At 42.0% G+C, this 19,840-nt stretch overlaps 1 protein-coding gene across 1 annotated transcript in view; it reads right to left on the bottom strand.

Annotated features, from left to right (window-relative positions):
• The window catches only part of APBA1 (amyloid beta precursor protein binding family A member 1), a 120,382-nt gene that overhangs the window by 55,087 nt on the left and 45,455 nt on the right, over window positions 1-19,840 (bottom strand). Inside the window, exon 2 of the mRNA XM_069961868.1 lies at window positions 4,680-5,877. Coding sequence (XP_069817969.1) covers window positions 4,680-5,840 — 1,161 coding nt within the window. The 5' untranslated portion in view covers window positions 5,841-5,877. The remainder of the gene's footprint in view (window positions 1-4,679; window positions 5,878-19,840) is intronic.

The raw sequence follows: 19,840 nt of genomic DNA, 5'->3' as shown, positions 1-19,840 counted from the left end.
GGGGGATCCTTCTTTCCTCCATTCATCCTCATCATCCTCATCATCCAGTGACGTGTCTGGGGGTAGCGTAGCGTACGCTGCCCCCCAGACACGTCTTTTCCGCCAGTACCGTCCCAATAAGAGATGACGGTATGGAGTGAAATTCTACAAACACTGTGAGAGTACCTCAGGGTACTCTTACAGATTTAGGGTACGTGCACACTGCGGAATGGCGAAGGATAACCCTTTGTGCATTCCGCAGCTGGCACCCACCGGAGGACTGATGCGGGCGCATTTCTCTACCCGTGTCATAGACTCCATTCTATGCACGGGCGGAATCCGTCGTCCATCCAAAGAATGAACACGTTGGACGGAGAGCGGAATCCGCCCGTGCATAGAATGGAGTCTATGACACGTGTGGAGACGTGCGCCTGCATCAGTCCGCCGGCGGGTGCCAGCTGTGGAATGCACGAAGGGTTATCTGTCGCGATTCCGCAGTGTGCATGTACCCTTAGAGTGTATGTAGGAAGGGACACCCGAATCCAGCCCCCAGATGCCCCCTCCCCCCCCATCCTTGGAGTTAGTGGGGACATCGTCCGGGAACTGATCTTCCCACTGCTGGATAAAGGTCACCACCTGTACGGGGATAACTTTTATACCAGCGCCCCGTCTTCCGGTCCCTCGCTGCCCGAGCTACTGTAGCTTGTGGCACGATCCGTAAATATCAGAAGTAGTAATAGAGCCCTAATATTTAGCAGCCATGGAGCGGACCCAGCACTTCTGGATATGAAGGACCCCGTATCGCACCAGGGCAACATTTTCCAGGTGACGTCCCCCACACTGGAGAAAGGGAGACCCTAGAAGAAGTGCAGAGTGTGGGGTAACAGGGATCAGGAAGGACACCATTTACCAGTGTGACACCTGTCCTGATCACCCTGGCCTCTGCATACTGGATCGCTCCAAGGCGCACCACACGTCACTGGGGTTCTACATTATCTAAATTCTGTCCCTTATTCCTATTTCAGGGGTCACCTTGGTCCAGGGATTATTCTGATCGCCATTATGGAGTCAGGAAGGAATTTTTCCCCTGTGATGAGGCTACTGTCGTCTGCCTCACGAGGGTTTTTTGCCTTCCTCTGGATCAACACAGGTTGAATTTGATTAACACCTGTCATTTCCAACCTTATAAACTAAAAATTGGCCTAATACCCCAAATAAATTAGAATTGTCCCTTTTCCCCAGCTAAGTAGGTATGGCCGCCATTCCCATTAGAGGATGCCATGATGCAATTACAAAGCCTCTGTGCGGCCAGGACAGTAGAAACCCCCCACAAGTGACCCCATTCTGGAAACTACACCCCATAAGGAATCTAAGAAGGGGGGCAGCTGGGATATGGCCCCCTGGTGACGGCCACATTTGGGACGTGAAAATGAAAAAAATTGTATTTTTTATTTTCTCGGCACATGTTCTACGTAAGTGCCCGTCACCAGTGGGGTCCATATGCTCACTGCACCCCTTGTTAGATTCCTTATGGGGTGTAGTTTCCAGAATGGGGTCACTTGTCGGGGGTTTCTACTGTCCTGGCAGCACAGGAGCTTTGTAATTGCGACATGGCCTCCATCCTCCATTCCAGCCTCTAAATGGCGCTCTGTCCCTTTGGTGACTTGCCCTGTGCCCATATGGCACATTATGCCCACATGTGGGGTATTTTCGTACTCAGGGGACACTACCCTACACGTTTTGTGTTCATTTTCTTTTTTAACCCCTTGTGGAAATGGAAAAAAATCAAGGCTAGACCAACATTTAGTGTAATTTTTGTAAAATTTTTACTCTAAATTATTAATCTTGTCATGTTTTTTCATTTTTACAAGGGGTTTAAAAGATAAAAAAAAACATTTAATGTGTAGAGCAATTTCCCCTGAGTACGGAAATACCCCACATGTGGACATAAAGCGCCATGCGGGTGCAGGGTAAGCCTCCGAAGGGAAGAAGCGCCATTTGGTTTTTGAAGGCTGGATTTGGATGGAATGGATTTCGAGGGGCCATGTTGCATTCAAAAGGCCCCTGTGTTGCCAAGACAGTTGAAACCCCCCACAAGTGACCCCATTATGGAAACTGCACCCCTCAAGGAATGTAACAAGGGGTGTAGTGAGCATATGGACCCCACTGGTGACGGACACAAATGTGGAACAATGTGGCGTGAAAATGAAATATTACATTTTTTACACTATAATGTTGGTTTAGCCTTGAATATATCATTTTCACAAGGGGTTAAAAGAGGAGAAAAAAAACAAAATGTGTAGCGCAATTTCCCCCGAGTCCGTAAATACCCCACATGTGGACATAAAGCGCCATGCGGGTGCAGGGTAAGCCTCCGAAGGGAAGGAGCACCATTTCGTTTTTGAAGGCTGGATTTGGATGGAATGGATTTTGTGGGGCCATGTTGCATTCAAAAGGCCTCTGTGTTGCCAAGACAGTTGAAACCCCCCACAAGTGACCCCATTATGGAAACTACACCCCTCAAGGAATGTAACAAGGGGTGTAGTGAGCATATGGACTCCACTGGTGACGGGCACAAATGTGGAACAATGTGGCGTGAAAATGAAATATTACATTTTTTACACTATAATGTTGGTTTAGCCTTGAATTTATCATTTTCACAAGGGGTTAAAAGAGAAAAAAAACATGCAATATGTGTAGAGCAATTTCCCCCGAGTCCGTAAATACCCCACATGTGGACATAAAGCGCCATGTGGGCGCAGGGCAAGCCTCCGAAGGGAAGGAGCGCCATTTGGATTTTGGAGGTTGGATTTGGCTAGAATGGATGATGAACGCCATGTCACATTTACAGAGCCCTCGTGCTGCCAAAACACTGGGAAACCCCCCACAAGTGACCCCATTCTGGAAACTGCACCCCTCAAGGAATCTAACAGGGGGGGAAAAGAGGATATGGACCCCTTGATGACGGGCACATTTGTGCCATGAAAGTGAAAAAATGAAATTTTTCCCTTTCACGTCACATTGTTCCACATTTGTGCCCGTCACCAGTGGGGTCCATATGCTCACTGCACCCCTTGTTAGATTCCTTGAGGGGTGTAGTTTCCAGAATGGAATCACTTGTGGGGGGTTTCCAGTGTCTTGGCAGCACGAGGGCTCTGTAAATGCGACATGGCCCTTGAAATCCTTTCCAGTGAAATTCAGCTTCCAAAAGCCAATTGGCGCTCCTTCCCTTTGGAGGCTCGTCCTGCGCCCCCTTGGCACTTTATCGCCACATGTGGGGTATTTCTGTACTCGGGAGAAACTGCGCTACACATTTTTTGTCTTTTTTTGCCTCTTATCCCTTTAAGAAAATGAAAAATTGAAGGCTAGAACAACGTTTTAGTGTAAAAAATAAATTTTTCTTTTTTCACGCCATATTGTTCGGAAAATCTGTGAAGCACCTGTGGGGTCCAGATGCTCACCGCACCCCTTGTTACATTCCTTGAGGGGTGTAGTTTTCTAAATGGTGTCCCTTTAGGGGTGTTTTTTAGGTTTTGACACCCCAGAGCCTCTGCCAACCTGAAGTGGTACAGTCAAAAATGACCAAATATAACGGAGGCGTTGAAATTCACTAGGCGCTCCCTTATATCTGAGGCTTGTGGTTGCGTCAAATAGCGCAATAGGGCCACATATGGGGTATTTCTATAAACTGCAGAAACGGGGCAATAATTATTGGGGTGCATTTCTCTGGTAATAGGTTTATAATTATGAAAAATATTGGATTACAATAAAATCTCTGCACAGAAAATTAAAATTTTCAAATTCCTTACACACTTAGCTTTTATTTCTGTGACTCCCCTAAAGGGTTAAAACACTTTCTGGATGTGCTTTTGCAGAGTTTGGGGGGTGCAGTTTCTGAAATGGGGTGCTTTGTGGGGCTTTCTAACATACAGGCCCCTCAAATACACTTTAAACCTGAACAGGTCCCTAAAAATATCTGATTTTGAAATTTTACTGAAAATTTGGAAATTTGCTGCTAATGTTTTAAGCTCCCTATTGTGTAAAAAAAATGAAAAATAGTTTAATAAATGCCGCCAACATAAAGTAGACATGTTGCTAATGCTATTTAATATATAATTTATGTGGTATAACCACTTTCTGTAAACGCAAAAAAGTTTCAAAGTTGGAAAAATGCATTTTTTCACATTTTTTCACATTATTTGGGTTTTTTTCATAAAGATTTGTTATGAGTATCGACTCCAATTTACCAGAAATGTAAAGTACAATATGTCACGAGAAAACAATCTCAGAATCAGCCGGATAGGTAAAAGCATCCCGAAGGTATTAATGACTAAAGTGACACTGGTCATATTCATAAAATTTGTCTCTGTCATTAAGGCCATTTCAGGCTCTGTCCTTAAGGGGTTAACCACTATATTTCTGAAGACTCATGGGCATTCATTCAGGATATTTCAAATCTTAAAGTGGTTACCTCAAGCCAAATATATAACTGCAGAAAAAAACTGTGATATTTAAATTTCTGTTGTGTGTATTCTGTTGTTTCAGTTTTTTTATGTTAATTATAGCTATATATGTATATACTGTGAGAGTGACATTCAGATACATGAAATTATATATATCTTAAATATATGTGTAACATATTCCATTGAAAAAGTATTGACTTGACTACTGTAAACTGTATTTGCTGTAGACATACTTACATCTCCATCTAGTGGCCTTTGGTCATCACAGTCCTTGGTTGGACTGATATCCTGCCTCATCACCCAAATAGGCTCTTTTGGCTCATCAGGGGTATAAGGAGAGCGAATTGTCCTAGTCTTTACTTCCTCTATAGCCTCCTTAATGTCCTTGATAGCCAATGAAATGGCATCACGCTTTTCTTTACTGTATCTTTGCACCATCTCTACAGCATTAGCAGCAGTTTTGGAGGCAGAAGAGAGGTTTCCATTAGTTACATGCCCTCCACCACCAGCCTTGGAATGATCAGGAAGGTCCATACTTTGTTCAGCTTCTGGCATATCCTCAGCAGCCTTGTCTAAGCTTTGAGAGCTCATACTTTGCTTCACCTCTGCAACTATTTGATCAATATCTTCTTCTTGCTCATAGCTGTCCATCCTTGGGTAAGGTGCAAACTCGGCCTCCTTTTCAGGACTATCCGACTCTCCATCAGACCGCTCATCATAATGGTGGAGCCGAGCACCCAGAGCTTCTTTCCGATAGTTGTCAGCTTCTTCCCTTTCCTGTTCATAAAGGCGGAGGCCCTCCCTGATATCCAAATCGGGAGTGTCTCCTATTTCCTCATAGACATGTTCCTGCAATCCATAATCGGCATAAGGTTCTGCATATTGCTCATCCTCACCCCTGTGAAATAATCTATGTGTGTAGACATAGCCGGAGTAAGCTGCGTTAATGGCCTCCTCCTGGTCCATACCATGAAAGTGTAAGTGATTGGGGAGAGTCCTGTTATGTAGCACCTCACCATGCTCTGCCTCGGCATTCTCAGTGTATTCCTCCGACTCCGGTCTGTACTGTATAGCATAGGCATTCTCATCCTCATTTTCCTGAGCTCTGTCAAGGTCATATCCATCTACCTGACCTGCAATGACATCCCCCTCTGCAGTATCTGTGTGATTGTGAAATCCACTCTCTGTACTCGCAGATCTTGCAAGTGTTCCTTCTTCATCTTGTCCAGATTGTCTATCCTGCTCCTCGGCTGTATGTCGTGAGTTAGGAGATGCGTACGGATGTTGCTCTTCTTCAACTTCTGGAAGTTCAAGGTCAGCTTCCACAGATTCATTGATGTCTGCATTGGAAGGCTCGTCACTTGCCTCCACCTCTTGTGCTCCGTCTAAGTGGTTCATGGCAGATTTTCGGGTGTTTACTGTATTAACATCTTGTCTGAAAGAGTAAAAAAAAAAAATCAAAGTGTGAGAGACTAGTAATAATAAAGGTAAAAACATGTCCTGGTCACATATTTACGGCAGATAAATTGCAGGCAGCTGCTACTATAATTATATAGTGATAAAGCTGCCAGCAAAGGAATCTAATCTAACGAAAACCACAGCATCACTATAGAAAGGAGCAGTATACAATAGGGAAACATCCATCAAAATAATTAAAACAATAAAGAATCTCTCTGTTACTGAAACACAAAAAAACAATTAACTAAAAGAGAGAGACTAGAATGATGGTGCAGAAAGCCTCCTCTACCTCACTGCACCCCTGTACCTGTCTGTATTCACACAAAAGTCCTGAGGCATGAGAAATACACTAAAGGCTGCCTCCCCCTTGTGTTCCATTTACTCACATACACTTTCCTCACAGAAGGCTCTAGACGCTGCAGGATACCAACAGAATTGTCACACGCTCCAAACCATTCCAGAAAATGACTGCAGCAAATAAACAGCCTTCCATAAATGAGAAAAACTCAGCTCACATAGTCAGAAACTGGTTCAATTTTCTCAAATCCCAATTTATTCCTAGCAGCAAACATAGCTATATACTCATTTCTATGTAAGTCAGTCTATCTATCTATCTATCTATCTATCTATCTATCTATCTATCTATCTATCTATCTCCTATCTGTCTGTCTGTCTATCTATCTATCTCCTATTTATCTATCTCTATCTATCTATCTATCTATCTATCTATCTATCTATCTATCTATCTGTCTCTCTATCTATCTATCTATCTATCTATCTATCTATCTATCTCCTATCTGTCTGTCTATCTATCTATCTATCTATCTCCTATTTATCTATCTCCTATCTATCTATCTATCTATCTATCTATCTATCTATCTATCTATCTATATATGTATTATCTATCTATCTATCTATCTATCTATCTATCTATCTATCTATCTATCTATCTATCTCCTATCTATCTATCTGTCTCCTATCTATCTATCTCCTATCTGTCTATCTATCTATCTATCTATCTATCTAATTATCTCATATTTAAGTATCTATGCTGCACTCTAATGCTGCGTTTACACGGATTGATTATCGCTCAAATTTGCGTGATAACGATCGAATTCGAACAATAATCGTACGTGTAAACGCAGCGAACGATCAAACTACGAGCGAGAAATCGTTCATTTTGATTTTACAACATGTTCTTAAATCGTAGTTCTTCATTCGCAAAAAATTTGCAGATCGTTCCGTGAAACAGTCGTTCACCGATTTTACTTATGTGGGAGATAGGCTTAAGAGAACGCAAAACGATCGCAAAATGATCTCGTTATAGGTTATCTCGTTAACAATATCGTTCCGTCTAAACACTGATAGTTATAAAAAATAAATCGTTACTTCGAAATTGTTAATCGTACGATCGGGCGAATTATCGCTCCGTGTAAACACAGCATTATATTCCGTATCTATCTATCTCATATGTATCTACTATTTTACATATATCTATTATTCCCTTAAATAGCTTGATGCCATAAATGTTTAAAGGGGTAGTGCGGCGCTAAACAATTATTCACTAAATAACACACAATACAAAGTTATACAACTTTATAATGTATGTTATGTTAGTGAATGGCTCCTGTCCGCCATGTCATCTTCGGGTGGCCGGCCGAACCGCTCCGACCGTCCCTCGTGCCGGCCGCCCTCTGCTGTGTCATCAGCTGCTCAGCGGATCAGGTGAGTATAGAGCACTACACTTCCGGATCTAGCGTGGGTGGGGGGAAACACAGGGAAGGGGGCCATTCACTAACATAACATACATTATAAAGTTGTGTAACTTTGTAATATGTGTTATTTAGTGAATAATTGTTTAGCGCCGCACTACCCCTTTAAGCAACCTGCATGTGACCACAAATTTACTTGCTGATATGAACAGAAAACTATATAATATTTTTAATAAGCAAAACCCTCAGCCAAAAGACTACTGACCAAGACCAAGTGCCACCCTCAATCCAGGGAGCATTTTATTACATATATACCTATTGGTTATTTTACTTTATAACAAACACAAAGACCTTATTACCTAAAGTACATATATAATATAAATCATGATAAGCATCTCTTTATTTTTTTTTAGTTATTCTTTATTTCATTTAACATCAGAGCAAATCGTTTGCTCAGCACCTGTAGAGTTAATCTTGAAGGCCAATAATCCAGGTCTTCAATAGCAGTGTTATGTCAGTAATGCTAATTTATTTCTTATACAACCTTGGGCTATGTTCACACGTCATATGAGACCGGCAGTTCCGTGACCCCGGCCGGGTCACAGAACGGCCGGTCTCTGGTCGGATCATCTCAGCCGATACTTAAGTACTGGCCGGATGATCTTTCCGGCCGCAGAGCTCTGATGCGGGCGCATCAGCGTGCGTCCGCATCAGAGCTTCCCATAGCCCACAGTGAAGCGAGCGGCCGGAGCTGCTTACTTCACTGTGTGAACTGACAGGTCTTTCTGCGGCCGGAATTCACTGAACATGTCAGTTTTTTCCAGCGTCGCATGTGATCCCGGCCGGAGCGTATACAATGTGTGTAAGCTCTGGCCGGGATCTCAATGCAAATAAGGCTATGTTCAACTCCTCAAAACTACGGCCGTAGTTTTACGTAGTGTGAAAATAGCCTTGACCTGTGAAAAAGTCTAAGGTTATGTTTACACAAAGGATTAAATGCCAACATGTATTTCCAAGACAAAGATTCAAGGCTGAGCCACACCTTTCCGCTGCAGGTGTAATGTTATTAAGGACTGTTCCCATCATCATTCAATGGGGCTAATTCTTACTGTGATAGAGAGATGGAGCTCTGATTGTTTTAAAGGGGTTATCCATGCTACAAAAAAATGGCCATCCATCCAGTAGGCCTATCCATGCTGACAGGTCCTTTTTAAAGCACCATGTTCCCTTAATTGACAAAGAATCAGACCCTTCACTAATCTCATAATGGTCGTGGTAGCCTAAAGGTCCTTATACAGCTTAGATGTATGGGGACCATCTAACCAGCCCTGACACAATGTTGGTGGAGACAGGGGTCAGGCATGATGCGGCTTACCCTTCCCCATAGAGAACACAGGAACGCTTGGCCAAAACCAGGAATATAACTGACAGAGGAAGAAGTTTTGGACCAACTCCAAATTTTGGCTAAAAATAGTGACCAAAATGGTATGCACAAAGCCGTGCTGAACGCTCCTGTGTATAGGGAGGATGGGGGCCAGTTGGGAGACATAACTGATGGCCGTCAGTTATAGAAGTTGTATGGCCAGCTTAAGCAGGGCTCACAGATGCTCTATCCAGATGATAGACTAGAAAGATCAGATCAGTGGTGGTCTGACTCTCTGACAATAAAGGGAACATAGCACTCACCAGACTACTGTGGCTCTTTCAGTCAGACTATTGATGAATATGCAGGAAACCAGAACCTAGCAATCAGCATCACATTTTATTCTCTATCAGTCGCAAGAAAAATGGCAAAAATCTTTAATTTGACAAAGTAGCAATGAGTAAGGATTCTGTTAGACAGAACTATCTTTGGCCATCCACAGACACAAAAGAATGAGGAAAAATCAAAAGATCAGCCAAAGCGGTGATCACTTGCAATGCCTTTCCATGGCACAACTAATCGAGAAGGAATAATCCCTGTATCGTTTGTACAGCCATTTAAATACATTGCTATTGGCCACACATCCCCTGTTCACACAGGGAACTGTGCGGCCGATAAACGAAGATTTATAATTCTGCTCAAATGATGCGATCAGCCGAATGAGGTCAAATGAGCGTTTCTAGCAACGTTCATTACAAATAATCAGCCAGTGTAAAAGGGATCTAAGATGGTGTGAAACCAAGTATAGTGGTGCCTTGGATTACGAGCATAATTTGTTCCGGGACCATGCTTGTAATCCAAATCCACTGTTAAACCAAAGCAAATTTTCCCATAGAAAATCATAGAAATGCAGACAATTGGTTCCACAACCAAAAAATAATGATTTATTATTCTAAGTAACATGTAGAACAGATGAAACAAACATTCAGAAACAGCAGAATATGTGATATTATAAGTTACTGTACAGGAATGGAGAGGATGGGAAACACAAGGGCTGACAGAGACTGCAGGGAGCATGAAGGAATGAGCAGGGCGGATGTGGGCACATACATGCAGCACTCTCTGTCTGGGGAGAGAGGGGTTACAGCTATGAAGAGATTACCTCCACAGTCCTGTCCCCTGATGTAAGCCCCAGCCTGAAGTGGATCTGCTTTGATTTGGAAGGTAAGGGAGACTTCCTGGGTCAGAGTACAGGGCTGTAGACCCCGCTATGCAGACCCTGCCCCTCCTCCACTCGCCCTCCCACCCAGTATAGGTAGCTCTTAAACCAAAACAATGCTCTTAAACCAAGTCACAATTTTGAAAAACTGTGAGCTCTTAAACCAAAACGCTCTTAAACCAAGTTACTCTTAAACCAAGGTACCACTGTATTGTAAAGACAGTGAAAGTCAGCTCCTTTGCATACTCTTTTTCCATGAAGCACTGCATGACTTGTAAGACTCCATATCCCAGATTAACAGTCTCCTCAGGGAGACACAAAGCTTCGATTATGGATGCTTATTTGGTGGTCTCCTCAAGGAGACACACTACTGTCCTATTCTTACATTTAATGTAGGAAACAGCTATTGATCTGTATTCGGCATATGTTTCCATCTTTTTATGTAATATTTTAGCAAAACAACCGTTACCATATTCACCCACATACATGTAAAAAAAAAACAGATAGAATATTATCTGGCACAAGATTGCATATTGTCTATTATAAAGACAGCAGAGTACTGTATAATGACAAATTGCCAGATTTGCACTAGCAGCCTGATTTACAGTTCCAGAAGGGGCACTCACACAGCTGATTGATTCCCATGCCAGAAAGAGATAGCAGCACAGGGTCCATAAAATATAGATGGCCTTGCTGCTGGAGACATTAGGAGTGACTCACCAGACCCCGGGGGGGGGGGGGGGGGGCACTATTCTTATTTTGTTGAGATCTTCAAAACAGAAATTGAAAAAGAATTGTGGGAAAAAAAACATGAACACAAAGCAAGGACGTTTGCCTTAAATGTGTACAGTCCCCTACAGAATATAAAACTCTTTATCATGGCTTCTCAAAGAAAAAACATTTTTTTCATTGAAGAGAAAATATAATTGCTGTGAAGCTTAAGTTATATAGTGAACAAATTTAACTTGTTTCAATATATATTTTTATTTTCAATCTACAAGCTGTCCTTGACAGATCTGTAATTCTTGTTACCTATGTTTAGTATCTAATTTCTGTTAATGGGCTGGGTGCTTAAAGGGGTGGTGTCATAAAGAAAACTACACTCACCGGCCACTTTATTACGTACACCTGTCCAACTGCACGTTACCACTTAATTTCTAATCAGCCAATCACATGGCGGTCAAGACAATCTCCTGCAGTTCAAACCGAGCATCAGTATGGGGAAGAAAAGTGATTTGAGTGCCTTTGAACGTGGCATGGTTGTTGGTGCCAGAAGGGCTGGTCTGAGTATTTCAGAAACTGCTGATCTACTGGGATTTTTACGCACAACCATCTCTAGGGTTTACAGAGAATGGTCCGAAAAAGAAAAAACATCCAGTGAGCGGCAGTTCTGTGGGCGGAAATGCCTTGTTGAAGCCAGAGGTCAGAGGAGAATGGGCAGACTGGTTCGAGCTGATAGAAAGGCAACAGTGACTCAAATAGCCAACTGTTACAACCAAGGTAGGCAGAAGAGCATCTCTGAACGCACAGTACGTCGAACTTTGAGGCAGATGGGCTACAGCAGCAGAAGACCACACCGGGTGCCACTCCTTTCAGCTAAGAACAGGAAACTGAGGCTACAATTTGCACAAGCTCATCGAAATTGGACAGTAGAAGATTGGAAAAACGTTGCCTGGTCTGATGAGTCTCGATTTCTGCTGCGACATTCGGATGGTAGGGTCAGAATTTGGCGTCAACAACATGAAAGCATGGATCCATCCTGCCTTGTATCAACGGTTCAGGCTGGTGGTGGTGGTGTCATGGTGTGGGGAATATTTTCTTGGCACTCTTTGGGCCCATTGGTACCAATTGAGCATTGTTGCAACGCCACAGCCTACCTGAGTATTGTTGCTGACCATGTCCATCCCTTTATGACCACAATGTACCCAACATCTGATGGCTACTTTCAGCAGGATAAGGCGCCATGTCATAAAGCTAGAATCATCTCAGACTGGTTTCTTGAACATGACAATGAGTTCACTGTACTCAAATGGCCTCCACAGTCACCAGATCTCATCTTTGGGATGTGGTGGAACGGGAGATTCGCATCATGGATGTGCAGCCGACAATGCTTCCAGCACCTTGTGGAGGAATGCTTCCAGCACCTTGTTGAATCTATGCCACGAAGAATTGAGGCAGTTTTGAAGGCAAGAGGGGGTCCAAACCGTTACTAGCATGGTGTACCTAATAAAGTGGCCGGTGAGTGTAGGTCTGTAGTGAAACATTATGTTAGATTTTACATATTACAAATTTACAAGCATTTCTTAAAATGTATCGTTCGAGAAATATAGACTCACTAATCCCCTATGTGCTGTTTAGTTCCACAACCTGTTGCCCTTGGTAACAGCCCGCCACGCAGTCACTATCTTGCGTCACTCATGCTCAGTTTCAGCCCAGTCACATGATGTGTCTGATTAGTACTGGCAGTTGGTTTTCACTTCACATGCAGCTACAGCATTGTGGGAAAGCACGTTTGTTCTCCATCTGATTATACCTTCTTTGCCTTGTGACACTACCCCTTTAATCCATTAACATCTAAGGCCATGTTCACACAGCGTAAGTTAAGTATTAATCACGGTCGTTGTTGCCAATTTGCAACACGACATGATTAACACTTAACTTGTGCTGCAGCTAGAGGGAATCCCTGTCGGAGAGTATACACATAGTATACACTCCGTCCGAAAATGTCAGTTTTCTGAGGCTGCTATTCAGCAGAAGACATGTCAGTGCTTTGTGTGCAGCGGTGTATTGAGATGCGCCCACATCCCAATTCATGAGAAATGAAGATCATCTTTATCAAACATCAGCCTTTCTGTGACCCGGCCAGGTCACAGAATGGCCGGTGTTTTACAAAGTGTGAACATGGCCTTAAAGTGAATCTGATACCCTGACTGCTTACTAACCTGGCGGCACAGTTAGATAGAGATCAATAAAAACATTCAGAATATACCCTTGTTGTCTGTTTATATGTTTTTATTTTCATTAAAAACACCATCTTTATCTGTGCCATGAATAGAAGCATGGCTACACCTCATTTTGCTGTATACAGCACAGCGAGGTGTAGCAGTGCTTGAGCCTATGGAACCCTTCCTGACAATATTCACAGGACCAATAAAGGCTTCTTTTTTTTTAATGAAAATGCAAAACTATAATGTACATGCAAATCCACTGTGATATTCGGTAACGTTACAGTCTATGGCACTGCATTCTCGCAGAGGTTTTCCAATTCTGCTGCGAGAATGTAGTGAAAACCAGATTTAACTACTTAGCTGCCAGTAAAAACAATAAACATCAAATGCTTACCTGCCTGCGCTCTCTTGTCCTGCTACCACTTTAATGATTGTCCGAGTGGACTGTCAGTGTGAAGGGACCCGGAGACTTGTGCAAGAGAGCGACAAGAAAGCGCGGACAGATAAGCATATGCTGTATATTATTTTTAGTGGATGCAGGGACACGGACTATAATGTTACGCAGTATCACAGCGAATTTGCTGCAAAACCCGCAGCATAAAATCTGCAGCGAACTCGCTATGTGTGAATGCACCCTAAAAGGAATGTATCACATGAATTTTCTTTTTCTGAGCAGAGTCAGATACTAAAAATGGCCTTTTATTTTAATATGTTTTTATCTTCTGAATGTAATTATTTAAAGTTCAGTTTTTGTATATTGCAATCTTGCCTGAGCTGTTTTTAACAGCATTATTGATTAGCGACCCACATAGTAGCCAGTCCCCACATTAGTGTAGAGTGTCCCATATAGTAACCAGCCCCCCCACAATAGTGTCTCATATAGTAGACAATGTTTAATAGAAAGAAGGGTTGAAAGGCACTCCCCACTTGTGACAGTCCTTTATTGTTGCTTCATTGTACAAAAATCAATGTGTGGGTTGCAGTGCGCACGGACGCCAAGCGCCTAATGAAGTGTGACAGCTGTTTCGCGTGTGCTGGATGCACTTCACCAGATACTGGTGAAGTGTCTGGTGAAGTGCATCCATCATGCACAAAAAAGCTGTCACACTTCATTAGGTGCTTGGCGTCCGCGTGGACTGCAACCCACACATTGATTTTTGTACGATAAAGCAACCATAACGGACTGTCACAAGTGGCGAGTGCCTTTCTATTGAAAATTTGCTATGTTTGATGATTTCTGATAAATGAGCACCACACAGACTTAGTGACAATTTTTTTGCCACTCTGAGTATATATACCTCTGTTGCAGAAAAACAAGTAGGGTCAGTCATCTCTTTCTTGCACATTTTCCTATAGTAGCCAGCGCCTCACAACAGTGACTCATATAGTAGGTAGTCCCCATAACAGTGTCCCATATATTAGCCAACCCCCACAATAGTGTCCAGTACAGTAGCTAGTCCCCACAGTAGTGCATAGTGTCCCATATAGTAGCCAATCCTCACATTAGTGTGCCATATAGTAGCCAACCCTCTACCTCAAGAGTAGGCTGGACTTACCTTTCCTGGCTCCCACGCTGAGCTCTTTTAGCTGCAGGATGCACCTTGCACAGAAAATGTATGTGATGATGTCGCCGAGCTGCTTATTAAATAGAAGACAATTTTGCGTCCTGTGTCAACTATTTTTTTTAAATTTATATAATATAAAGGTATGGTATAATATACTAGCAACTGGCAAACGACCTGCAGTAGGTGGCATCCTTTGTTCCTTCCATAACAAATGCCCAGCAGATAGTACCAAATAGCTTTCTAACCATTACTTGGTCTTTGCTTGGCTTTCTAGATTAATGCCAATGAACCGCTCTGCTATAAAATGTTCTAAAAGTCCCCAGTGACAAGAAAGAGACATCACTATTATGAATCGAATGCAATGGACGTTAAAGTAATCGTGCTTGGAATAAAGTACTGTATTCTGGTAAGGCTGTCATATTAGCTGTATCATAGCTTCAGCTGAATAATTTGTATGGGCAGAACTGTAATAGATTCATTACAATGCAAATATAGGGCAATATCTACACTTCTGCAATTGAGAAACATAAAATGAAGCTTGTAAAATGGAGACTAAGAAATAAAGCAGTGTCCTTGAAACCTGGTACAGTGACAATCTTGCTTTGTGTTAGTTATAATATGGAACTGAAAGTCAGGCATTTATTAAATAAACTGCATGGTCCAGCAGAAACTGTAAAACCTCAATAAATGTAGCACTGAGTAATAAGATGCGCATGTCTGATGAATATGTGTCAGTGCTGATGCTCATAAATAACCGGGTGTATATTATTTTCTGAAAAATCTATAAATATAGATGCAATTAATAGCAAAAGAAAATATAAAAAAAACTAATAATTAAAAATAGCAGGGAAAGCTTCTATCAATACCCAGAGCATACATAATAATCCTATGCATGCTAGAGAATGAGGTAAGCACAGACATAGCTTTTCCATTACCAGGTGACTAATGTAACTTTTGGATATTGCTACGTTAGTTCAATACATTATGGCATGGGCCCTTCTACACTGGGTGATTATTGGCCAAGATGGAGACCCATGTAAACGGCCACTGTCACCTTTGATAAACATTTCATATGTCCTGAAGACCTTTTCAAAAGCTTTGATTGGTCAGGGTCTGTGTGGTCTAACATCAAACTGATAAGCACGTTTTTTCCATTTTGCTGCCAGAGTCCATGGAGCCCATGTCCCACAGTGAGGCAGACGCAGCACAGAGTATACCCAGACCCAGACAGATCAAAACTTTGTCAAAACTATAGTATGTTCGGGTTCATCGGAAACCTAAACTTTCAGCATTTGATTACAGTTGGCTGAAGAAGTTGGATGCAGACCTAGGGAGTCCTGGAAAACACAGATACAGCCTACAACCGGGTTCACACAGTAAGACACTGGCCGTTCTGTGACCCGGCCGTGTCACAGAACGGCCAGTGCAGTACTGGCCGGATAACCTTTATTTCTGTTGAACTGGGATGCAGGCGCATTCAAGTGTACCCACATCCCAATTCACCATGGCACACAATAGAAAGTGCGGCCAGAGCACAGTGTTGTGTGGCCACTATTCAATAAATAGCGGCCGCAAAAAAAAAATGACGTGTCAGTTTTTCCTGTAGCCGCTTGGAATGCTGGCCAGAGTGTATACCAAGTTTATATACTTTGGCTGTGATTCCATTGACTTCAATGCAACGTACATTTTCTATTAATCACGGCCGGTGTTGCAATTTGCCTATGGCTGTATCCATGATTTCCAGGAAGCCTTAGGGGCCTATTACACGGGACAATTATTGTTCCAATTATCATTATATTGTTCAAATTTAAACAATAATCATTTTGTGTAAATGCAGGCAACGATCAAAGGACCAACGAGAAATTGTTCATCATTAGTTTGGTGCTTACACCATAATCATCACCAAAACTGTGGCAAAATACTATCTGCAATATAAAAAAAACCTTGAATTTCCTTATCTACACCCCCTCCCAATATATGTTTATATGACATTATTCAGCTAAACCAAGCTTTGTGGTATATAGCACCAATATACTCACCTGTGTGGCTTACTTACTAATATCTAAAGACCGTTTCCTGCAACTACTATATACAGACTATTATGGTAAAACTACATATACAATTAAAAGGGGTTATCCAGCGCTACAAAAACATGGCCACTTTTCCCCTACTGTTGTCTTTAGTTTGGGTGGGGTTTTGAAACTCAGTTCCATTGAAGTAAATGGAGCTTAATTGCAAACCACACCTGAACTGGAGGCAACAGTAGGGGGAAAAGTGGCCATGTTTTTGTAGCGCTGGATAACCCCTTTAAAATTATCATCTCATTTTTCTCTTATCAACCATTTTTCTTTTATCAACCATTTTTTCTCTTTTTTTCATTTTTTTTTTTTTTTTTTTTTAATAACTGTAATTTTATTTTTTCCCCCATTTTATTAGCGAGCATGCACCCATATGGACTTTTGTAAATATATGAATTTTTGTATTTTTTTAGGCTATGTTCCCATGCAACATTTTGGTCGATAATTGCTAAATAATTTCTAAGGCCATGTTCATACTACATGTATATGCCGGCCGACCAGTCTCAGAAAAGATTATCCCAGCCGGTACTGCAGTACTGGTCGAATGATCTTTTGGGCTGCACAGTTCCAATGCGGGCGCATCTACATAACAACACTTGACTACACACTATGGAGTGAGCGGCCAGAACCGCTCGCTCCACAGAGTGCACTGACAGGGCTTTCTGCGGCCGCTATTCGATGAATAGCGGCCGCAGAAACCTGACATGTCAGTTGTTTGCGGCGCTGCTTAGGGATCCCGGCCGGAGCATATACCATGTATATATGCTCCGGCCGGGATCTCATAGATGACAAGGTAACATATTTTTTCGCAATAATCATTTTACGAAAAAATACGTAGTGTGACCATAGCCTAAAACAGCAAGAATAATTTAAAACAGCAACTGTTATTTTGAAATAATGGCCGTTATTTGCCATTAAATGGCGTCCATCCATTAAATTTCAACACTGCGTGAACAGATCCTTTCTGTGTTTTCAATCCATTCCTGGTTTTGTTTGAAAAATACTGACTAAAATACTGAGCAAAAATACTGTGTGTGAGCAGGGCCGTATTAACAGCTGCTGCTGCTCTAGGCACTAAACCTGAAGACGTCCCATCTTGGAGAGCATGAGGGAGCGTGATTTCGTCCACATGCATATTGGCTGATAGCTATAGAAAGAATCCCAGCACTCACCAAGTTAAATTATGCTTGTTTATTTAGTGCGAAAACATCATAAAGTACAGGAGGAAGCATTTTGGCATATAGCCTTCATCAGCTAATGAAGACTAAATGCCGAAATGCGTCCTCCTGTACTCCTGTTATTGTACCGAATAAACAAGCATAATTTAACTTGGTGAGTGCCGGATTTCTTTCTATTGCTACTTTTGGGACGCTGCCCTACCATGAGCACAACCTCCACAGAGTGCCACCTCCACCACTATATACAATATTGACTGATCACTGACTGCTCAGAAATGTTCCTAGCAGAAGATACTTGGCCAATGTAACAGGGCCTAAAGACTTTGCCAGATTTTTAATACTGCTGTTGGAAAATCTGGTGAATGTTGAAAACGTGGTACAAGTTGTGTAAGCTAGTTTTTCGGCATAGGCAGTTTTAAAAATCTCCTCCTCTATGTTCCGCATGACCTAATCCTAATGTCCCTGCATGCACTGTTACAGTATAGGTCACTTATTGTCTGTGCTTATATTTCTGCTAATAGCACCTTTTCAAACTACAGTATGCAAAAAAACCTCATAGGGCTTAGAGATCAAATTTACTCACAGCAGCGCACAATACAACTGAACACAGCTTAGTAGCATAAGCTTTTAAGGCAAACACATACAGAATTACTGGGGCGGAAGTCCATGCATTAGCTTCAGTATTCATACTAAACTTGCACTAAAATTAGCCTGAGCTTTTATACATTATGTTTCCTACTCAATGACCCGTCACTTCATTGGAAACATCCATGCACAGACAGAAAAAAACTTGGTGCCACTCAGGCGGATGTGGTCAACAGAATGGTCTTATAACTGTACAGGAATACACTTACAACAATCCAAATACAAAAAGTCCATGAAGCAGCTTAACCATGTAGTTTTGTGTGTAAGTCTATATTCACACTGGCAATGTAGTATTGAATAAAAGGGTGGATTCACCCTGGCATTTTCTATGTAGTTTTAAACTTTTTTAAATTTTTCGGTGTTGAAATATGTATAAGCTATTGAACTGATTGGCCAACCATTTAATCCACAGACAGCCAGAAGCCCTGCCCACACAGCAATAGGTGAGAACAGCAGAGCCGCTGCAGTGCAGGGATGGCTCTGCTATTCCCTACTGCTGCCGGATACCCGCCAGTCTGTTTAGTTTCCCTGCATCTGGAATGGAAGGTGGGTGTTGGTGGAGGTGCAGTTTAGGATTTGGGGGGGGGGGGGGGAGAGGGGAACGTGTTTGATCAAAGTTTTCTAACAGAAGGGGGTTAGATTGCTTAAAAGAGTAAATTAGTAATATTTTTAAAAGTTGCTTACATTTTTAAAAAATTAAAAAGAAAAAACATAAATATGTTTTAAATTCATTGTTGGTTGTAATAATGGAAAAGTATTTTTAAAAAAATTCAATAGGACAAAAATTTTTCTACCCAATTTTTTCATCCATTGTTTCATTGATTGTAATATACAGCGATCCCTCAGCATACGATATTAATTGTTTTCAGGATGACCATTGTATGTTGAAACCATTGTATGTTGAGACCAAAATTCGATGGAAAACTGGCCCAGGTACAGAGCAGCACAGGACATGTAGTCTGGAGAATCACTACTAGACAGCCAACCAGTGCAGGCACTTCACTAATACTGGGGTTTTACCAGTAAAAAGGCCAGTTTCATTGGTTTATCATCTAGTTATTTACATGTGGTAATGATCCTGACTGTCTGTAGCATTGTATGTTGAGTCTGGTCTCAAGTTACGATGGTCCACAAAGAAACAATGTATGGTGAAAATATTGTATCTTGTGGCCATTGTAAGTTGAGGGATCACTGTATTACCACACCATAATTAAAAACCATAAATGGCATAT

This window comes from Dendropsophus ebraccatus, chromosome 3 (genome assembly GCF_027789765.1).
Source record: "Dendropsophus ebraccatus isolate aDenEbr1 chromosome 3, aDenEbr1.pat, whole genome shotgun sequence".
Classification (NCBI taxonomy): Eukaryota; Metazoa; Chordata; class Amphibia; order Anura; family Hylidae; genus Dendropsophus; species Dendropsophus ebraccatus.
Note: the sequence above shows the minus strand (reverse complement) of the source record. Positions and strands in the feature narration are given on the sequence as shown.